This window comes from Bufo gargarizans, chromosome 2 (assembly GCF_014858855.1).
Source record: "Bufo gargarizans isolate SCDJY-AF-19 chromosome 2, ASM1485885v1, whole genome shotgun sequence".
NCBI classification, from domain to species: Eukaryota; Metazoa; Chordata; class Amphibia; order Anura; family Bufonidae; genus Bufo; species Bufo gargarizans.
The window spans coordinates 455,885,395-455,907,440 of NC_058081.1; the positions used below are offsets into that span (position 1 = coordinate 455,885,395).

At 43.0% G+C, this 22,046-nt stretch overlaps 1 protein-coding gene across 1 annotated transcript; it reads right to left on the minus strand.

The window, feature by feature from the left end:
- Window positions 1-13,915: 13,915 nt before the first annotated feature.
- LOC122926014 (protocadherin gamma-B4-like) lies at window positions 13,916-16,339 on the minus strand. Its single transcript, XM_044277407.1, has one exon. It carries the CDS (start codon window positions 16,337-16,339, stop codon window positions 13,916-13,918), a length of 2,424 nt encoding a protein of 807 aa, XP_044133342.1.
- Between the last annotated feature and the right edge of the window lie 5,707 nt (window positions 16,340-22,046).

Below are 22,046 nucleotides of genomic sequence, written 5' to 3' on the forward strand. Positions count from 1 at the left end.
GATTAATAGTGAAATTAAAGTCCCCGCACCATATAGTAACATAGTACATAAGGCCTAAAAAAGACATTTGTCCATCCAGTTCGGCCTGTCATCCTGCAAGTTGATCCAGAGGAAGGCAAAAAACCCTGTGAGGTAGAAGCCAATTTTCCTCACTTTAGGGGAATAAAATATTCCTTCCCGACTCCAATCAGGCAATCAGAATAACTCCCTGGATCAACGATCTCTCTCTAGTAGCTATATCCTGTAATATTATTACACTCCAGAAATACATCCAGGCCCCTCTTGAATTCCTTTATTGTACTCACCATCACCACCTCCTCAGGCAGAGAGTTCCATAGTCTCACTGCAAAGAATCCTCTTCTATGTTTGTGTACAAACCTTCTTTCCTCCAGACGCAGAGGATGTCCCCTCGTCACAGTCACAGTCCTGGGAATGAATAGATGATGGGATACTGTCCCCTGATATATTTATACATATTAATTAGATCTCCTCTCAGTCGTCTTTTTTCTAAAGTGAATAACCCTAATTTTGATAAGCTTTCAGGGTACTGTAGTTGCCCCATTCCAGTTATTACTTTAGTTGCCCTGCTCTGGACCCTCTCCAGCTCTGCTATGTCTGCTTTGTTCACTGGAGCCCAGAACTGTACACAGTACTCCATGTGTGGTCTGACTAATGATTTGTAAAGTGATAGGACTATGTTCTCATCACGGGCATCTATGCCCCTTTTGATGCATCCCATTATCTTATTGGCCTTGGCAGCAGCTGCCTGACACTGTTTTTTGCAGCTTAGTTTGCTGTTTATTAAAATTCCTAGATCCTTTTCCATGTCAGTGTTACCAAGTGTTTTACCATTTAATAAGTACGGGTGACTTGCATTATTCCTTCCCATGTGCATAACTTTACATTTGTCAGTGTTAAACCTCATCTGCCACTTATCTGCCCAAGCCTCCAATCTATCCAGATCGCTCTGTAGTAGTATACTGTCCTCTTCAGTGTTAATTACTTTACACAGTTTAGTGTCATCTGCGAAAATTGATATTTTACTATGCAAGCCTTCTACAAGATCATTAATAAATATATTGAAGAGAATAGGGCCCAATACTGACCCCTGAAGTACTCCACTAGTGACAGTGACCCAGTCTGAGTATGTACCATTAATAACCACCCTCTGTTTTCTATCATTGAGCCAGTTACTTACCCACTTACAGACGTTTTCTCCCAGTCCGAGCATTCTCATTTTATATACTAACCTTTTATGTGGTACAGTGTCAAATGCTTTGGAGAAGTCCAGATGCACAACATCCATTAATTCACCGCTGTCAAGTCTAGAACTTACCTCCTCATAGAAACTGATTAAATTAGTTTGACATGACCGATCCCTCACGAAGCCATGCTGATATGGCGTTATTTGCTTATTTCCGTTAAGATGCTCTAACATAGCATCTCTCAGAAAACCTTCAAACAGTTTACCCACAACAGATGTTAAACTTACCGGCCTATAGTTTCCAGGCTCTTTTTTTGGACCCTTTTTGAATATTGGCACCACATTTGCTATGCGCCAATCCTGTGGGACATTCCCTGTCAATATAGAATCTGAAAATATCAGAAATAAGGGTCTGGCTATGACATTACTTAATTCCCTTAGGATACGGGGGTGTATGCCATCCGGTCCTGGCGATTTGTCTATTTTAATCTTTTTAAGTCGCTGTTGTACTTCTTCCTGGGTCAGACAGGACACTTTTAATGGGGAATTTATTTCAACATTCAGCATGTCATCTGACAGTTTATTTTCCTCAGTGAATACATTGGAGAAAAAAATATTTAACAGCTTTGCTTTCTCCTCGTCGCTCTCTGCGACTCCCCCCTCATTACTCTTTAAAGGGCCAACACCTTCAAATTTATACTTTTTAACATTTATATAATTGAAGAATATTTTAGGGTTAGTTTTACTCTCTTTGGCAATTAATCTCTTGGTCTCTAGTTTGGACGTTTTTATTTGTTTTTTACATGCTCTATTTTTTTCCTTATAGTTTTTCAGTGCTTCTGTGCTACCTTCCTGTTTTATATGCTTTCTTTTTGTCATTTATTGCTTTCTTTACAGTTCTGTTTATCCACATTGGTTTATTTTTGTTCCTTAACCTTTTATTCCCATACGTTATGTACCTTTCACAATTAGATTTTAGGATGCTTTTTAAAGATATCCCATTTTGTGGCTGTATTTTTATTTGTGAGGACTTTATCCCATTTAGTTAGGCCTATGGCCTCTCTTAGTTGGCTAAATTTAGCTTTTTTGAAGTTTGGTATTTTTGTTCCTCCCTGTAGAAACGCTCTTTTGAATGATAATTGGAAGGTTATTACTTTGTGGTCACTATTTCCCAGGTGTCCCCCAACCTGCACATCTGTTGTTCTGTCAGGCCTATTGGTTAATACTACGTTCAGTATGGCCGTCCCTCTAGTCGGGTCCTGAACCAGTTGGGAGAGGTAATTGTCTTTGATTATTGCCAAGAACCTGTTTCTTTTATGAGATATACAAGTTTCAGTTTCCCAGTCTATATCTGGGTAGTTGAAGTCCCCCATAATAACCACCTCATTATGATTTGCCGCCTTGTCAATCTCATTTAGTAGTAGATTTTCTGTGGACTCTGGTATATTAGGTGGTTTATAGTAAACTGGTTTTGACGATCCTTTCTAAACAGGCTGTAACCCTGTACATTAACTGCCCAGTTATAGCTATAATCCAGCCATGTCTCAGTTATTCCCACTATGTCATAGTCCTCCTCACACATCACTAATTCCAGTTCACCAGTTTTATTAGTCAGGCTTCTGGCATTAGTATACATACATTTGAGAGGTTTATGTATATTTTATACCCTACACCTTTCCTTCTGAACTGTTCTAGTCCCTCCTTCCATTCCTCCCCCAGTCCCACTACCTTGCCCCCGGTCTCTATCTGCACTATCTTCCCATCCTATAACATAATTACCCTCCCCCCAGTCCCTAGTTTAAACACTCCTCCAACCTTCTAGCCATCTTCTTCCCCAACCCAGCTGCCCTTTCCCATTGAGGTGCAGCCCGTCCCTACGATAGAGCCTGTAGCCGATAGAGAAGTCGGCCCAGTTCTCCAGGAACCCAAACCCCTCCTTCCTACACCAGTTCTTGAGCCACTTGTTAATCTCCCTAATCTCCCGCTGCCTTTCTTGTGTGGCCCGTGGTACAGATAGTATTTTGGAAAATACTACCTTTGAGGTCCTTGCCCTAAGCTTTTGACCTAAATCCCTGAAATCATTTTTAAGGACTCTCCACCTAGCCCTAACTTTGTCATTGGTTCCGATATGGACCATGACCGCTGGATCTTCTCCAGCCCCTCCCAGTAATCTGTCAACCCGATCCGCGATGTGTCGAACTCTAGCGCCAGGAAGACAGCACACTGTTCGGCGATCACGGTCTTTGCGACAGATTTCCCTATCTGTTCCCCTAATAATTGAATCTCCCACTACCAGCACCTGTCTGGCCTGCCCTGCTCTCCTGGTCCCCTGCTTAACGGAGCTGACATTCCCCTGACTGGCAGAGGAAGTGTCTGGCTGCAGCAGTGCCATCCCTGGACTGACATCTCCTTCATCTGCCAAACGTGCAAACTTGTTGGGGTGTGTCAGGTCAGGGCTAGCCTCCCTGGCACTCTTCCCTCTACCCCGCTTTCCAACTGTTACCCAGCTAGCTACCTCACTTTCCTCAGCCTCCTCTCTGTCACCCTCCCCCTCATCTACCCCAAAGAGTGCTTGCTCGGTGAGAAGCGATCTTATGATATGTGAGGGACTCAATAATAGAGCCCATTTCACTAAAAAATGAGATAGGGTCTTCATTGGGCGCATATACATTAACTAGACATAAGGTTTCTTCCTGGTATGTACCTATTAAAATGAAAAACCTCCCGTTAGGATCAAGGATCGACTGTGTGAGTGACATGGGAGAGGAATTCTTTAGTAACGTTATTACACCCCTACTTTTTGATTGGAAGGTAGATGAAAAGAACCTAGAGTACTGAGGGTGGGAGAATTTTGGGTGGGACCCAGGTGTGTAGTGAGACTCCTGAAGGCAGAGAACGTCTGGTTTGTGTTTCAAGTAAACAGCAAATGCTCTCTTCCGCTTTCTAGGCAAATTTAAACCCCGCACATTATGAGATAGTACTTTATACATGGTCCGTATAATTTAAGGGGATCAGATGTGTGCTAAAGGGAGCGATGTTCTCTGACTCAGGGTCCCCCACCCTCCTCTCCACGCTTACCATCAAGACCTCATCGATGCTGTGAGATTGTTGATCCACAAAACAAAAACCAAACAGCAAAATATGTAACAGTACAACTAGTGCATGAATGGCATAGTATAACATTGACTGACTCAGTCAGCTAACACTGACGGGTTGGATGAGGGGAAACCCCGCCCAAGAATGACGCGAATCTCCATCTCCATCAACCCTCTTAAGTGAGTCAACATGAAAGTCCACTAGGCCAAGTCCCTGGCAAAAGGCAAAAGAAAACAGGAACAATTGCGTCCCTTAATGACAGAACTACAGTAAGTTTGATTCCTCAGGAAATCGAGTCACCTTGACCGTTGCAGTTCAGGTTCTGGGCAAACGGCTCACGGTACCGGAGGACGGAGCCACTGTGGTCCAGACTCTAGCTGGTCTTTGAGGCTTGGGGGTATGCCTGCATGCTGTAAGGTCTCCAGGCCTTCTGATAGCGAACGGACTACATGGGTCCGAGAGTTGAGCTGAAAGGAAAGCGCAAAAGGGAAGCCCCATCTGTATTTGACTTGTGCCCTCTGTAATGCTTGGGTAACAGGCCGCATCTCGCGACGGCGGCGGAGAGTTGATGGTGCTAAGTCCGCATAAAGATGTACAGATGACGGCAGACCCGGTAACTCAGAGATGTTTCTGGCTGCCGCCAGGATCAGGTCCCTGACTTCAGGGTGGTGAAATTTCAGGATAACATTCCTAGGTAAATCATTTAAGCGCGACTTGCCCAAGGCCCTGTGGACTCTGTCCATTTTCAGGTGGCTTTGATCCTCCTGTAGAAGGAGGGCGGAAAATAGCGCTGTCATGGTGAAAGGCAAGTCCAAGTATAATTCGGGCAGACCTCTCACCCGGAGGTTTTCTCTGCAGGATCAATTTTCAAGTTCCTCTATCTTGGACTCGAGCGCTTCTAATTGCGCAGTGTGCGCATCAATGTCCACTCTGTCTGCCCCCAGAGCGTCTGTGATATTGTCAGTCCGGGACTCCAAGTCCGAGACCCGCTGCCCCAGATTTTGAATCTGGCGTGTGAACTCCGCCACCGCTTGAGAAAGTTCTGTACGGAACAGCGTGGCTATGTTAGTAAAGAGCTCCGTCTGACCTGGTTGCTGGTCTCGAGGCTCCAGCAAGCGTCTAGCAGTGGAGGAGGCGGGGCTAGATGGAGCCGGAGAGGGGTCCGCCATTGCTGTTCGTCCAGCACTTCTGAAAAGTTCCGGTAAAGTCTGTGAGGGAGTCGCTGTGTTCGACGTTCTTATCTTCCCTCTGTTACGGGACATCCTCAGACAGCTGGTCACCAAGTTTGGAGGCTTGTGGAGCCGGTATAACGGCGCTTATGTAGGGATTACAACGACCTGCGGCACGGAGCTCAGAGAAGCATGTCTTCCTCCTCAGGCTTCGTGCATGCGCCCCCCCCCCCCCCATCGGGATGATTTTTAAGGAACCCCTGCACCACCAAATTCAGCACATGCAAGGAATGTGCGTCAAACCAGCTAGTCCCATTATCTCACACCACCAGGCCTGGCTTGAGGCTCACTGGCACCAACCACTCATCGGTCTGTTGTGCCATGCCCTTACACAGCTCCTGTGCGGTGTGGGGTTTGTCCCCCAAACAGATAAGTTTAAAACTGCCTGCTGTCGTTTACCCCTGGCTGTGCTGAAGTTGGTGGAGGTGTTATGCTGACTGGATGAGGAGCCAGTAGAGGATGACGAAGCGGAGTAGGAGGAGGAAGCAACAGGAGGAAAAAAGAAGCTCCCTGCAATCCTCTGTGGTGGAAGGATATGCGCCAAACTGCTATCCTCCTCTGGCCCAGCCGCCACTTACCGTGCTTACTTGTCCACATATCCGTAGTTAGGTGGACCTTGCCACAGATGGCGTTGCGCAGTGCACACCTGATTTTGTCCCCCACTTGGTTCTGCAGAGAAGGGATGGCACGCCGGGAAAAGTATTGGCGGCTGGGAACGACGTATTGTGGGAGAGCCACCTCCATAAGGCTTTTAAAACTCTCCGTCTCCACCAGACGGAATGACAGCATTTCAAAGGCCAGTCATTTTGAAATGCTGGCATTCAGGGCCAGGGATCGCGGGTGGGTAGGGGGATACTTCCTCTTCTGCTCCAGTGTTTGGGAGATGGAGAGCTTAACGCTTCCGTGGGACATTGTGGAGATGCTTGGTGACCCAGGTGCTGGTGTTGCTGGTAGATCCTCTGTTTGTGGGGTGGCAGGTGGCACTGTCACTCTAGAGGTGTATGAAGAGGCCTAGACTGCAGCAGAACAGGAAGCAGGAGTTAACCAGAGACCTTTCTTGGTTTTTGAGGTGTCTACTCCACTGCAGCTCGTGCTTTGCACTTAGATGTCTGGTCATGCAGGTTGTGCTCAGGTTGAAAACGTTTATGCCTCGCTTCAGGCTCTGATTGCACAGCGTGCAAACCACTCGTGTCTTGTCGTCAGCACGTTGTCTAAAGAACTGCCACACCAGGGAACACCTTGGAGCTGGCTTTGGTGTGCTCAGTCCCTTGCTGCAGTGGGCAGTAGCAGGCGTACTGTCTAGGGAATGGTCTCTCCGCGTTTGCACCCTGCTCCCTCTTCTGCTGTGCTGGTGACTCTGTGCGACCATCGCCTTTTCCTCTGAACTACACAGGTCACTCGCAAGACCTTGATTCCATGTGGGGTCGAGGACCTCATCGTCCTCTACATTATCTTCCACCCAGTCTTCACCCCCGCCCTTCTTGTCGTCTGCACACTTTCAAAAACCACAGCAGTTGGCACTTGTGTTTCATCATCATCCGAGACGTGCTGCGGTGGTCCTCCCATGTACTCATCTTGAAACATAAGTGGTTGGGCATCGGTGTACTCAATCTCTTCCACTTCTGGGGCAGGTCTATGTGGATCGCCCTGGGAAACCCTTCTAGCAGAGTCATCAAAAAGCAGAAGAGACTGCTGCATGATTTGGGGCTCTGTCTGCTTGGCTGATTTGCAAGGGGGTGAGGTGAAAGACTAATGGACATCATCTGCAGGTGCCAACTCTGATCTTTCAGCAGGAGACTGGGTGGGAGACAATGTAAAGGAACTGTAGGCACTGTCAGCAACCTAATCTACTATCGCCTGTACTTGTTCTGGCCTCACCATTCCTAGAGCCGCATTAGGCCCGACCAAATAACGCTGAAGGTTCTGTCGCCTACTCGCACCTAAGGAAGGTGTTTTACTTGTGCGTGTATCTGGCACAGACCGACCACATCCTCTCCCTGCAACAGGAGCTCCACCAGCAGTACAACGACCGGGGCCATGTCCCTTATTTGACGCTCTCCTCTGATTCCTCAAATTTAGGATCTGTTTTTTTTAATGACAGAATAGAACAACAGTATTTAACGCGTGTATTTCACACTGATAGATGCAGCAAAGGCTGCAATATTCAGTACTTTGGCCAAAATGGTTGTGTTTTTTTTAAACAGAATAGAATAGCAGTATCTAACATGTGTATCTCACCCTGACAGATGCAGCAAAGTCCGCAAATTAATTTTTTTGCCAAAAAGATTTTTTAATAACAGAATAGAACAGAAGTATCTAACGCGTGTCTAACCAAGTATGCAGAAAAGGCAGCAAATTTAGTATTTGGCCAAAAATGGGTGTTTTTTTAATAACAGAATAGAACACCAGTATCTAACACGTGTATCTCACACTGAAAGATGCAGCAAAGGCTGCAAATTTAGTTTTTTTACCAAAATGTGTGTTATTTTTAAACCCAGAATATTATTGCTGTATTTCAAGCTTGTATCTCACACTGACAGATGCAGCCAAGGCCGTCAATTTAGTATTTGGCCCAAAATGGGTGTTTTTTAAATAACAGAATAGAACAGCAGTAACTAACGTGTGTATCTTTTTTAAACCCAAAATATTATTGCAGTATTTCTAGCTTGTATGTCACACTGACAAATGCAGCATAGGCCCCAGATGTAGGGTATTGCTAAAAATGGGTGTTTTTTTAAACCCAGAATATTATTGCTGTATTTCAAGCTTGTATCTCACACTGACAGATGCAGCCAAGGCCACAAATTTAGTATTCGGCCCAAAATGGGTGTTTTTTTTATAACAGAATTGTAACGGGGTGCCGAAGGTGCACTCGGTATCCCATCAGCCGCAGACCTGCTGCTTAGCTGCGGGAGCGAGGATCTGTGTTTGACCTCATTCCCAGGACAGTTTTGCTAGCTGGGAGGCTCCCTGCTCCTAGGTCTGCCTTGAGCGCCGAGCTAATCACTGGGTGCTCGCTTGACTGGTCGGTCTGTCGATCATGTGACGCTGGCCACGTCATATGAACCTCACTCCCCACTATAAATACAGGCAGCCTGCTGGCCACAGGTTGCCTGTTAATTTAGGTTCCTGGTGCTTGTTGGATACCTGTATACTTACCTTATCCTGTTCCCTGACAATCCTTTGCCTGCTCCTCCTGTACTGTGCATCCCTGCTGGTATTTTGACCTCAGCTTCCACCTGACTATTCTTTGCGGACTCCTTTGGTACTTCTCGACTCTCCTGGTATTTATGACCCCGGCTTCTCCTGACCATTCTTTGCTTATCCCTCTGTACTGCGTTGTCCTCTTGGTTTTGACCCGGTCCGTTCACTATCCGTTATTTGTCTTGTCTGTCCTTCCCGCACGTATCCTAAGTTAGAGACTGTCGTACAGTTGTCCCCTGTCATCAGGACTCGTGAGGCAAGTAGGCAGGGCCGGGGGTGAGGGTGGAGCGCAGTGGTCACTATCCTCCCCCTGTGTGTGTGTGTACGTGACCGTTACAAGAATAGAACAGCAGTAACTAACGTGTGTATCTCACACTGGCAGATGCAGCAAAGGCTGCAAATTATTTTTTTTGCCCAAAAAGGATGTTTTTTTGGTGTTTTGGTGTTTTTTTGGTGTTTTGGTGTTTTTTTAAACCCTGAATATTATTGCAGTATTTCAAGCTTGTATCTCACACTGACAGATGCAGCAAAGGCCACAAAATTAAGTATTTTTCCCAAAATGAGTGTTTTTTTAATAACAGAATAGAACAGCAGTATCTAACGCATGTATTTCATACTGACAGATGCAGCAAATGCTGCAAATTTAGTTTTTTGTCCAGAATTTGTGTTTTTTTAAACCCAGAATATTATTGCTATATTTCAAGCTTGTATCTCAGGCTGACAGATACAGCCAAGGCCGCAAATTTGTAGGGTATTGCCAAAAATGAGTGTTTTTTAAACCCAGAAAATTATTGCAATATTTCAAGATCGGATTTCACACTGACAAATGCTGCAAAGTGGACTGGTCCTTTAAAAGTGGGTTTGGAAATTTTTTGAAAAATTTCAAGATTTGCTTCTAAACTTCTAAGCCTTCTAATGTCCCAAAAAAGGAAAATGTAATTTTCAAAATGATCAAAACATGAAGTAGACATATGGAAAATGTTAAGTAATAACTATGTTAGGAGGTATCAGCAGAGAAATTTAAAATCTTTAAATTGCAAATGTTTTCAAATTTTTGTTAAATTTTGTATTTTTTATAAATAAAAATGAAATATTTTGACTCAAATTTACCACTGTCATGAAGTACAATATGTGACAATAAAACAGTTGGATAAGTAAAAGCGTTTTAAAGTTATCACCACTTAAAGTGACATATATCAGATTTGCAAAAAATGGCCTGGTCCTTAAGGTGAAAAATAGCAGGGTCCTGAAGGGGTTAAAGGAAATATATCACCATTTTATCTGCCAGTTAAAACCAGCTATAAGCACATCCTTTTTTTCTAACCTATTTTAATTTTCTGATTCTAGATTATTTCCTTGTACAAGGAAAGAATAGATACGATTTCACTATGACCTATTGTGACTGGTGGATCCTGTTGTATCTATACACAGAGGTGGTATTATTGGCAGGATTAGAGTGACTGATAAGCAGGTAACTGCAGTAAAGTGTTCTGAACAGATCAATACATGGTGCCTATTATTAGGTTTAGTTTGAAACTTGCAGGATTTTATGGTTTTTGTTTAAATATAGATATTGACATGGCAAATTAAAATATCATCAAAAATTATTTAAAAATACTTTAAATATAAAAACGTGATTTAAACAATAGGTCACTTATGCATGACACATCCCATTTAATTTAATTGACCGGGACACTATCTTAAAAAATAACAGTACAGACACTAAATGGGATATTTTTAAACGTATCATAACTTTTCATTATTACAGATATAAGATACATATCTCAAAGAAATTAAAAGGCTAGGAACAGATATAAAAAGAAAACAATGGAGATAACTAAAAATGCACTAAAAACTATGAATTGTTATTTTTGTACACAATAAAGGCACACAGAGCTATGGGGACTGGATATTGCAGATGTGCTAGCAGCCATCTAGTAACCCATGTCCTCAGCTCTATACACAAAATCCCGGTGACAGGTTCCCTTTAAGCTTTATCGTAAGTAAAATGTTTTAAGGTTTCCTGGATTATGTCTCATATACATAAATAACTTCATATCATCATGGGTTTATAAGTACAGTGGGATGCAAAAGTTTGGGCAACCTTGGTAATCGTCATGATTTTCCTGTATAAATCATTGGTTGTTACGATAAAAAATGTCAGTTAAATATATCATATAGGAGACACACACAGTGATATTTGAGAAGTCAAACGAAGTTTATTAGATTTACAGAAAGTGTGCTATAATTGTTTAAACAAAATTAGGCAGGTGCATAAATGTGGGCACTGTTGTCATTTTATTGATTCCAAAACCTTTAGAACTAATTATTGGAATTCAAATTGGCTTGGTAAGCTCAGTGACCCCTGGCCTACATACATAGGTGAATCCAATTATGAGAAAGAGTATTTAAGGGGGTCAATTGTAAGTTTCCCTCCTCTTTTAATTTTCTCTGAAGAGTAGCAACACGGGGGTCTCAAAACAACTCTCAAATGACCTGAAGACAAAGATTGTTCACCATCATGGTTTAGGGGAAGGATACAGAAAGCTGTCTCAGAGATTTCAGCTGTCTGTTTCCACAGTTAGGAACATATTGAGGAAATTAAAGACCACAGGCTCAGTTCAAGTTAAGGCTCGAAGTGGCAGACCAAGAAAAATCTCAGATAGACAGAAGCGACGAGTGGTGAGAACAGTCAGAGTCAACCCACAGACCAGCACCAAAGACCTACAACATCATCTTGCTGCAGATGGAGCCACTGCAACGTTCAACCATTCGGCGCACCTTACACATGCAGAGGAAGCCTTTTCTCTGCCCACAGCACAAAAAGTGCCCGCTTGAGGTGGGCCAAAGCACTTTTGGACAAGCCAGCTTCATTTTGGAATAAGGTGCTGTGGACTGATGAAACTAAAATGTAGTTATTTGGACATAACAAGGGGCGTTATGCATGGAGGATAAAGAACACAGCATTCCAAGAAAAACACCTGCTAACCCCATCATGCTGTTAGGCTGTGTGGCCAGTGCAGGGACTGGGAATATTGTCAAAGTTGAGGGACGCATGGATTCCACTCAGTATCAGCAGATTCTGGAGACCAATGTCCCGGAATCAGTGACAAAGCTGAAGATGCGTCGGGGCTGGATCTCTCAACAAGACGACCCTAAACACTGCTCAAAATCCACTAAGGCATTTATGCAGAGGAACAAGTACAACGTTCTGGAGTGGCCATCTCAGTCCCCAGACCTAAATATAGTTGAAAATCTGTGGTATGACTTAAAGAGAGCTGTCCATGCTTGGAAGCCATCAAACCTGAGTGAACTAAAGATGTTTTGTAAAGAGGAATGGTCCAAAATACCTTCAACCAAAATCCAGACTCTCATTGGAACCTACAGGAAGCGTTTAGAGGCTGTAATTTCTGCAAAAGGAGGATCTACTAAATATTGATTTCATTTCTTTTTTGTGGTGCCCAAATTTATGCATCTGCCTAATTTTATTTAAACAATTATAGTACACTTTCTGTAAATCCAATAAACTTAATTTCACTTCTCAAATATCACTGTGTGTGTCTCCTATATGATATATTTAACTGACATTTTTTATCGTAACAACCAACGATTTATACAGGAAAATCATGACAATTAACAAAGGTGCCCAAACTTTCGCATCCCACTGTAGTTACATTGTAGACTAGATTGGGGTGAATCACTGAATGGAATAGATTCAGATTTTTTCACACATTGTTTCAATAGTGTGCTACTTAAAATGTTGGTATATAAATTAGATTGCTTGGACTGCGGGAAAATGTGTATAAGTGGGAAAGTAACTAATTGGATCAGTATTTGCCCCATATATTTCTACATGATCTGGTCGAACAGTGTGCATGATATCATGAGAATGATATCAATAACATTTATAAGTAAAGCATATGTTATATCAGTTATTTGCCATCCCTTGATACAGAACATAAGGGGCCAGATTTATCATGACTCTGACAGCTCACTCCACTTTAACATATGGCTAAAGTCAGTTTTAGCCAAGTCAGATTTATGATCGGTCCTTTAAGACTGTAATAAATGTGGTTTGACGGTAGCAGTTTATCCGTCAGTAAGCAGCTTTACAAAAGTCGCACATCTTTACGAAAAAGTCACACGTTTTTATGAAAAAGTTGCATGTTCTATTAAAAAGTCTCATAAGATAAGCATGGTCCTCACTGGAGTGAAATTGTGACTTTTTAAATAGTCCCAATAGTAAATCTGTCTAGAGATTCATTTACATAAGAAAACACACCCACTTTCAGAAAACTGGCGAGCATAGTGCAGAGCAGAAAAAAGTCGCAAATTTGTGCGCAGTTTTAGCGTTTGGGACTTTTTTGGGGACTTTTTTGGGGACTTTTTCACTCCATTATTCTGACCTGAGCTAATGATAAATCTGGCCCAAGGAATTTTCAACATTGGTTTACTAAGCTTAATAAAAATGGTAGGTACTATGTGTCATAACAGTAACTATAAACAATATGCCACCAAAATGCAACCCAGCATTGTGGAATCTAAGAGTATAGGGACATACCTGATTATTTAAACTTTCTCAGAACTGCAACACCTTGCCACTTGCCTCAGCATCAAACATGCCTGATTCTTGCTTATTTGTGAAGATGTTTGGGTTGCTTGTAGAAAATTAACAAAAACTGTCTTTTAACTTTGCATTTTAGCTGCCTGTATTGAACACTACGTTAAATGTTTTGTTGTGTTTCGTGAATTCTATCAGATATCTGTCTGCTATATACTGTGCAATATAAGCCCCACTGGCATCATATCTTTCACAATGATTCATACATATATGCCTCTTAATAATTGTGGTCCACCTCAGCAAGTCTGCACACCAGAGCTAAATCGACACCAGATAAGATCTGGTGTAGACTTCTGATGAACAGTGAGAAGGCCACGGCGCTGCAGGAGCGCCGCTGCCTTCTCAAACAGCTGATTGGCGGGGGTCCCGGGTGTCGGACACCAGCGGATCAGAAGCTGATTATCTATCCAGAGGATAGCTCATCAGTTAAATGAAAGTGCAGAACCCATTTAAATCCAGTAAGTAAATTTAACATTCATATTCAGAGTGTAAACTCTTTGGTAGACTCATAGATTGATTCAAGTATTAAAATGAAAAAAAGATTAAGAAAACATTACTATTTCATACCTGAGCATTATTATTAGGATTCAGATCATTGCAGGAAAATTTTTTTGCAGCTGTAGAATCATCTGTATCTATTAGATTCTCTGTGGGAACGTCCTTCAGCGGTTTTAGATAAGCTATTTCATTCTGCTTTGAGTCCAGAGTCACACACACATCATATGAGAATGGGAAAGGTAAACTTGTATCACTGATCTCAGAAGGATATCCCAGGGTGAACTGAGGGTACATATTTCTACTATATGTTCCATAGGTTGTAGGAGAATTAGATTTCCTGCATTTTAAAACTATCGTAATCAATACAGTTACAATGAACAATATGGAAATAAGAGCTATAGAAACTACCAAGTAGAAGGTTACATTGGAAGAAGTATTTGATGTATTAGGTTGTCTTCTTATCTCTGGTACAACCTGTTGAAAGTTTTCAGCTACAACTAAGTTAACTGAAACTGTTGATGACAGAGATGGGACTCCATTATCCTTCACCAGAACCACAAGTTTTTGTCTTAAAGACCCTAAGTCTGGAAGATCTTTTCCAATCCGGATTTCCCCAGTATATTGGCCAATAGTGAATAATGATGGTTCTTGAACTTGTAGTAAGTGATAAGTGAGCCAGGCATTGTGTCCAGAGTCAGAGTCCACTGCAATCACTTTGGTGACTAGATAGCCTTTCTCAGCAGAATCAGGAATAAACTCAAATAAAGCTGATCCCTCGGTGTCTGGTGATGGGTAGAGAATCTTAGGAGCATTATCATTCTTATCAATGATACATATCCTCACTGTGACATTAGTGCTTAGAGAAGGAGATCCACTGTCTTTAGCCATCACCTGGAACTGAAATTCCCGCAACTGCTCATAGTCAAATGATCTCTGGGCATAAATCACTCCACTAATTGAATTAATGGAAATATATGATGGTACAGGGATATCTTCTACATTGCTGTTCAGAATGCTATAACTTATTTTCCCATTTTCACCATAATCAAGATCTGAAGCATAGACATTGTGTATTGATGTACCTGGTTGATTATTTTCTCCAATATATAGGACATAGTTCATCTTCTCAAAAACTGGAGCATTGTCATTTACATCTGAGACTTTGAGTTGAATGGTTTTGTTGGTAGACAATGGAGGAGATCCCCTATCCATACATTGTAAGGTAACACTGTATGAAGGATTTCTTTCTCGGTCCATGTTAGCTGCAGTTACTAGTTTATAGTAACTACTAGATGATGGAATTAGCTGAAAAGCGAAAATGTCTGAGATATGACAAGCAACTTCACCATTAATCCCAGAGTCCAGGTCCTGGACATTTGCTAATGCTATAACAGTTCCTGGTGGTGAATCTTCTGGGATTGTTGATGAGAGAGATGTGATAGTTATTTCTGGGGCATTGTCATTGACATCTATTACTTGTATTGACACCTTGCAATGTGTCACATGACCTCCGCCATCTTTAGCCTCCACAGTCATTTCATAAGTATCTGATGTTTCATAATCTAAATGCCCTAAAACTTTGATATCCCCATTTAATGAATCAATAGTAAATAATTGATATGCATTATCAGGAATATGACTAAGTGAATATGTTATTTGAGCATTAGAGCCTTCATCTGTATCAGTTGCATTTAGCTGAATTACAAGAGATCCAACAGCTGCATTTTCATTTAGTCTTATGTGATATGTATCCTGATTAAACATTGGTAGATTGTCATTAAAGTCCTGGACAATAATCTTAATTGTAGCAGTGCTCGATTTCTGTGGGTTTCCTCCATCCAATGCTGTTAATATTAACTCATAGAAACTTTGCTTCTCTCTATCCAATGATTTTTCTAGTATAATTACTGGGTATTTTATTCCATCTGTTGTAATTTTTTCTCCAAGGCCAAAGTTTTCATTACCACTTAATGTATAACTTTGTACAGAGTTGGTGCCTAAATCTGGATCTTGTGCATTTCCTAAAGCAAAGTGTGCACCAGGTAAAGTAACTTCACTTATTTCTAAATCAAAATGTTTTTTTGAAAATGTCGGTGCATTATCATTCACATCCTGGATTTCAATGGTAACTGTGTAAAAGTTCAAAGGATTTTCAATTACAGCCTCTAAATTTATAAAGCAGGTAGGTTTCATTCCACATAATGTTTCTCTATCAAGTCTGTATGATGCAAATATATCTCCAGTTTCCAAATTAATATTAAAATATTGTTTTTTTGCATTTGAAATAAGTTGAAATTTTCTGCTAGCTAATTCATCTACACTTAATCCAAGATCTTTTGCCACATTCCCAATTAGAGATCCTTGCTTCATTTCTTCAAGTACTGAATACTGTAACTGGCCATAAGTATCACTGATAAAGAGAATAAACCAATATACCTGATAGATCTTCTCCCATTCTTTTCTTCTGTGTCTTGCTGCATCATGCATTGTCAAAAAGCTTAATCCTCAAGAATCAGAATAAAATTCTAGAAAAAGGGAAATCCTTTGTAAAGATTTTTTTGTAGTCCAGACTGTAGTGTTCTCTGGGAATATAGCAGTCTTTCTATACAAACTGTACCATTAATATAGTAGGTTATTTTCTAGGTTGAATAAAAAATTATTCACAGTCTAATAGTGCCACTTAGTGTTGAGAAATAAGAACTGCAACTTCTTCAAGACATTTCCAATAAGTTTTAAATATTTGTTATCTTTCTAATTCTAGTTTTGTTTGAATGCTAGGATGATATTAAAATATATCATAATTATAAACAGTTTAAAATGAATAATGACATTTAACTACTATTAAAACAATAGTGGATGAAATGTTAATAGTTTTTATATGATGTAGCATAATGCATGAATCCAATATATATTAAAGTATTTGTTTTCCTTTTGATTTCTTTTTTTATCACGTGACTTTATTTCTTTATGTTTAATTATTAGGATTCTTCAAGTTTTACATTTTTTTTTATATTTTTATATTTTTTAGGTTTGTCTCCAAAATTTGGAAAAGATATCATTACAATTTGTACACTTCTATATATTGCTTCATTATAAACATTAACCAGGGTAAGTACTTTGTCCCTCAAAAGCAGTTGGTATTCATATGTTTACTGTGAGTTCCTGCCATCCAAGATTTACACTTTCCTCTGGTCTATTTATAAATGAGACATTTTATATACAGTAGGTCATTTTCTATAGATTTTTTCATAGATTTCATTTCAGATGTTTATCTTTCAAACTTGGTCTTTTGGACAAAATTTCCAAGCAGGGGACAGTTAAGTGTATCAAAGGCCTGAGGATTTTTTCTATCTTGAGCCCCCTCCTTCCATTTGACTTAACCATCACCACTTTCCCTTTGTGCCCCATATTTTTTCATTTTCATAAATATTAAATAAACCTATACAATATATATAGTAATATAACACCTCCATACACACACGTATAAAGTATGTGTATATATATATTTATATATATATATATATATATATATATATATATTTGTGGTCATGGCTACGGCCAAGAGGTATCCGAAGAACCCTAGGGAGAAAACAACGGGAACAACCTAACCCAGCTAGGCGTGTCTTAGCTGACCTGACTAAATGGCTTGTTGTGTGCCCTAAGCCATGATCGTGGGTAGGCCTATAAGTGGGCATACCTGTGGAAATGAGAAGATAAAGGGAGGGAGGGTGGGGCACCTGAAAACACACACCTGTGAGTGAGGGTGTGGCTCGTATATGAAGAGCCTCCGCCCCTCCCACAAATGCAGGCTGACTAATCAGCCTTACCAACTTGTGGTCATGGCTACGGCCAAGAGGTATCCGAAGAACCCTAGGGAGAAAACAACGGGAACAACCTAACCCAGCTAGGCGTGTCTTAGCTGACCTGACTAAATGGCTTGTTGTGTGCCCTAAGCCATGATCGTGGGTAGGCCTATAAGTGGGCAAAAACCAAGCCAAGTAGGGTAGAAAAGGAATTTGAATGGCATGTACAAACTAATCCCCAAGCCAACTGCAAGGCATCCGGGATCTAGAGCGAAAATTCGGGGTATGTGAGGCAAGACCAGTAGGAAACCTACAACCCATCTTGTGGATGACAAGGCCAGAGACATGATGCTCAATATTGCGGATACTGCACCAAAGCGGAATGGAGGACCGAGAATACGTTGTGAAATGGATCATAAAACCAACTGAAACTTGTAAAGTTTGGTTCTAGTGCGAGTACTGGCAATGCCCTAGCGTCAGGAGATCGTGGGACCAAAACCTAACTGCCTAGACTATGCAGGAATGAGGGCCAAAAAGAACCATGTAGATAGGAAGAGAATCCTTGAATAGTTACCCAGACAACAGCTATCCGCGCTTTGTTCTACTGTGCGCCCCTGAGAATTGTTTTTACGCTTGAGACGTGAAGACCGACCTACTATCTGAATCTTCTACCGTGAGAAAATGCTGGACCTTGTCCAAAATCCGATTCAACGTGGTTGTAGGGAGTCGGAGGTTAGTGCGGCAAGAAGCTATGAAGCCATAATATACAAGATTCTGTCTATGCCCTCCCATGAGTGAGGGAATGCAATGCAATGAAGCTACTGGCGAAAATTAATTCCTGGTCGTGGTAAAAAGGCAAAGACTTTGCGCGGGGACCTGGTTGACAAGATATGATCGACTACGATCAGAGACTGAAATGCTAGAGCGAATTGCCCTACTTGTTCTTCCTCTGGCAGGACCTGAACGAAAGCATGAACAATTAAAGAAAGACAAAATATCTGCGTAAGACATGACAATAAAGCTGTAGGGCGAACCGGACCAGTTTGCGGTCAAAACATAAAATGAGCGATCAACATGGATTATTAGGGAAGCAGGTATGTATGCGATACATAGGGGCCATGGGGCCGAAGCAGTCGTCGGGCCCCCGACGCCATGGGGCCGAAGCAGTCGTCGGGCCCCCGAAGCCATGGGGCCGAAGCAGTCGTCGGGCCCCCGAATGCCATGGATCAACATGGAGCGATCAACATGGATTATTAGGAAATTAGGGAAGCAGGTATGTATGCGATACATAGGGGCCAGCCTAGATGCACAGATGGACAACCAACCAGGCAATCAACCCAGCAGGACTGAAAACAGTGTTGGGCCCCCAAAGCCAAGGGGCCGAAGCAGGTCGTTTGGCCCCCGAAGCCATGGGGCCGAAGCAGGTCGTCGGGCCCCCGAAGCCATGGGGCCGAAGCAGGTCGTCGGGCCCCTGAAGCCATGGGGCCAAAGCAGGTCGTCGGGCCCCCGAAGCCATGGGGCCGAAGCAGGTCGTCAGGCCCCCGAAGCCATGGGGCCGAAGCAGGTCGTCAGGCCCCCGAAGCCATGGGGCCGAAGCAGGTCGTCAGGCCCCCGAAGCCATGGGGCCGAAGCAGGTCGTCGGGCCCCCGAAGCCATGGGGCCGAAGCAGGTCGTCGGGCCCCCGAAGCCATGGGGCCGAAGCAGGTCGTCGGGCCCCCGAAGCCATGGGGCCGAAGCAGTCGTCGGGCCCCCGAAGCCATGGGGCCGAAGCAGGTCGTCGGGCCCCCGAAGCCATGGGGCCGAAGCAGTCGTCGGGCCCCCGAAGCCATGGGGCAGAGGTTTTTTTTTTTTTTTTTTTTTTTTTTTTTTTGTTATAGAATTATAACTATGAAAAGTGACATGAATAAGGTGCACGTGAATTAAACCATGAGCCTGACCGATGTGGCAGGCGATACCCAAGATAAACTACGTGGCCTGAATAACATGCAAGGCGAAATATCGTTAGGAACGAGACCTGACCGACGTGGAAGGTGACCCCAATAGTTCAACTGCATGACCTGAAAAGACGAAGGGAAACGTGACAGAAAATGGAGATAATAACGGACATTAACTAAAATTAATAACATAAGCTGGCAAGCAGGTAAAGATATGAGTCATTCAAAAGCATAGCTGCATAGGTGGACAGACAACCATTGGTCAGACCACTAAGCCATGGGGCTGAAGCAACCACCAGGGGCTTATGGAGCCGGGCAGCCGCCGGGATGCGAACCTTAGAATTAAGGACGGCTGGGGAAAAGATTGGACCTTAACCCGACGGGTTTAGTAAGCAACCGGGACTCGATAACCTAGAAAGACAAAGACATGGACTCGCATAACCTCCAACAGAAACTTGGGACACTAACCAGTCTATAACCATGTCGTACCCTTAACAAACAAAACATGAAAAGCGGTCAAGGGGCCCCCGGAGCCATGAGGCCGGATCGGTCATAGGGCCCCCGAAGCCAGAGGGATGACGTTGCGGTGACGATAAGTAATTAAAACGTAAGCCGAACCTGATGGCATATGAAGCGACTTGAATGATTGGATTGGCTAGAAGGTGGCCTAAGGAACATGACTGCCAACAGGCGTTGAAAATATAGACATTAGTAATCCGAAGCACGTGCATACATAAAACACTAACCACCGCGAACCATAAACGTAAACATGAAATGCCTGGGGCATTGCAAGTTCGCTAAGAGAAGTCTCTTATCGTGACAAACAAATGAACAGCTTGTGAAAACATAGCAGGAAACGTACTCCTATCGGCCCACTGACCTCCGCTGAGGAGCTGTTTGGTGAACTGGGGCAGGAGACCAATCTGAGTGAATACGAACCAGAAGTAAAAGGAGACCAGTCTGAGTGATATAGAACCAGGATTAAACAGAAACTAGGCCTATGGAATGTGACAGACCACGAGGAAGGGACGTAAGCCTGAAAAGAACGCAGTTATGTTTGTCAGGAGAGAGGTACCAGCGCGGTGGGTGCAGACTGCCCCGGTGAGATTGAGCAAAACCATGATGTAGCAATAAACAGGAGAATGCAGCTTTGAGTGGGAGCAGAGTACAACACATGATGTAACAACAAATGGGTGAATGCAGCTTTGGATGTGAGTGGTACCTAAAAACGTGGTATAGGCACAGCTCTGAGTATGGGTAGCGCATGAAAGCATGGTATAAAGCAGACGTATAAATGCAACCTGAAAGTGAGCAGAGTATTGACGTGGTGCGAAAGCAGACATGTGGACGCAGCTCTAGTAGTGAAAGGAGTATAGGACAAGATGTGAAAAGCAGACATGGGGACGCAGCTTTGGATGTGAACGGAATATTAACTTGATGTGACCGCAGACATGGAAAGCAGCTTTGGTGAGTGGGGTATACAGCCTGGTGTAGCAGTAGAAGTGTGAACACAACTTTGGGTATAAGCAGAGCATGAAAAATTGGTATAAACGCAGCTCTGGTTGTGAGTGGAGCAAGGTGGGAACACCAGGGTGGTGCGTCCAGAGCATGAAAACTGAGTAACAGTAGCAGCTATGGCTGTAAGCCGAGTATACAACATGTGATAACAGGCATGTAATACGGATCCGGCTGTCGGCTGGGGACGGAATGAGATGTAACAGCCAACAGGTGAGCGCAGCTTGAATGTGAGACCAATCTGAGTGAATACGAACCAAGAGTAGAAAAGTGCAGTACAGTGAAGACGTGCGGATGCAGCAGAAGACATTAAATAAAAGCCGGAAGTGTGAATGCCGCTCAGGATAACAGCGGAGCATGAAAGTATGAGATTGTGGATAAGCTCTGTCTGTATATTTATGTTTAAATTGTACTGGAGCTGTCATTTGGCATCCCGGGCACTAGAGGCCGCTGTTTTGCAGCACAGTCAGCATGCTTCTGGGTGAACCAGTAAGTGTTGATCTGACATGGTGGACGGATTGTGCTGTGAGAGGCTGAATCCGATTCCATCCTGGCTTGCAGATGTCCGGCAGTGAATGGATACTCAAAGGAAGGAGAGCATCTGCTGTCCCCTGTCTGGATCCAGCACTTTGAAAGAGAGGTTGTCCCAGGAAGACCAGTTCCAGTGTATGGACAGAAAACCTTAGCATCAAGCAAGGCCGCACGGTTGCCGAGAGCTTGGTGGCCATCCCGGGTAAGCGGCATCCTAGGGCCCAGAACGGACGCAGGTCAGTACACCTGATTACCAATTGTACTTTAATGTTTGGCGCCTAAAGTAACAGAGACTGGCCTAGGCCTTGTATGCGCTAGTTAGATAGGGTTATAGCTTTGTTAGGCCTTACTGTACTGGACTGCAGCGCAGTAATTGACTTGCAGGCTCTGCTGCGTCTGCCACCGGTTAGG

Bases quoted from the DNA above. Each gene is read 5' to 3' on its own strand.
- LOC122926014 (XM_044277407.1), bottom strand. From the start codon at position 16,339: ATGCATGATGCAGCAAGACACAGAAGAAAAGAATGGGAGAAGATCTAT.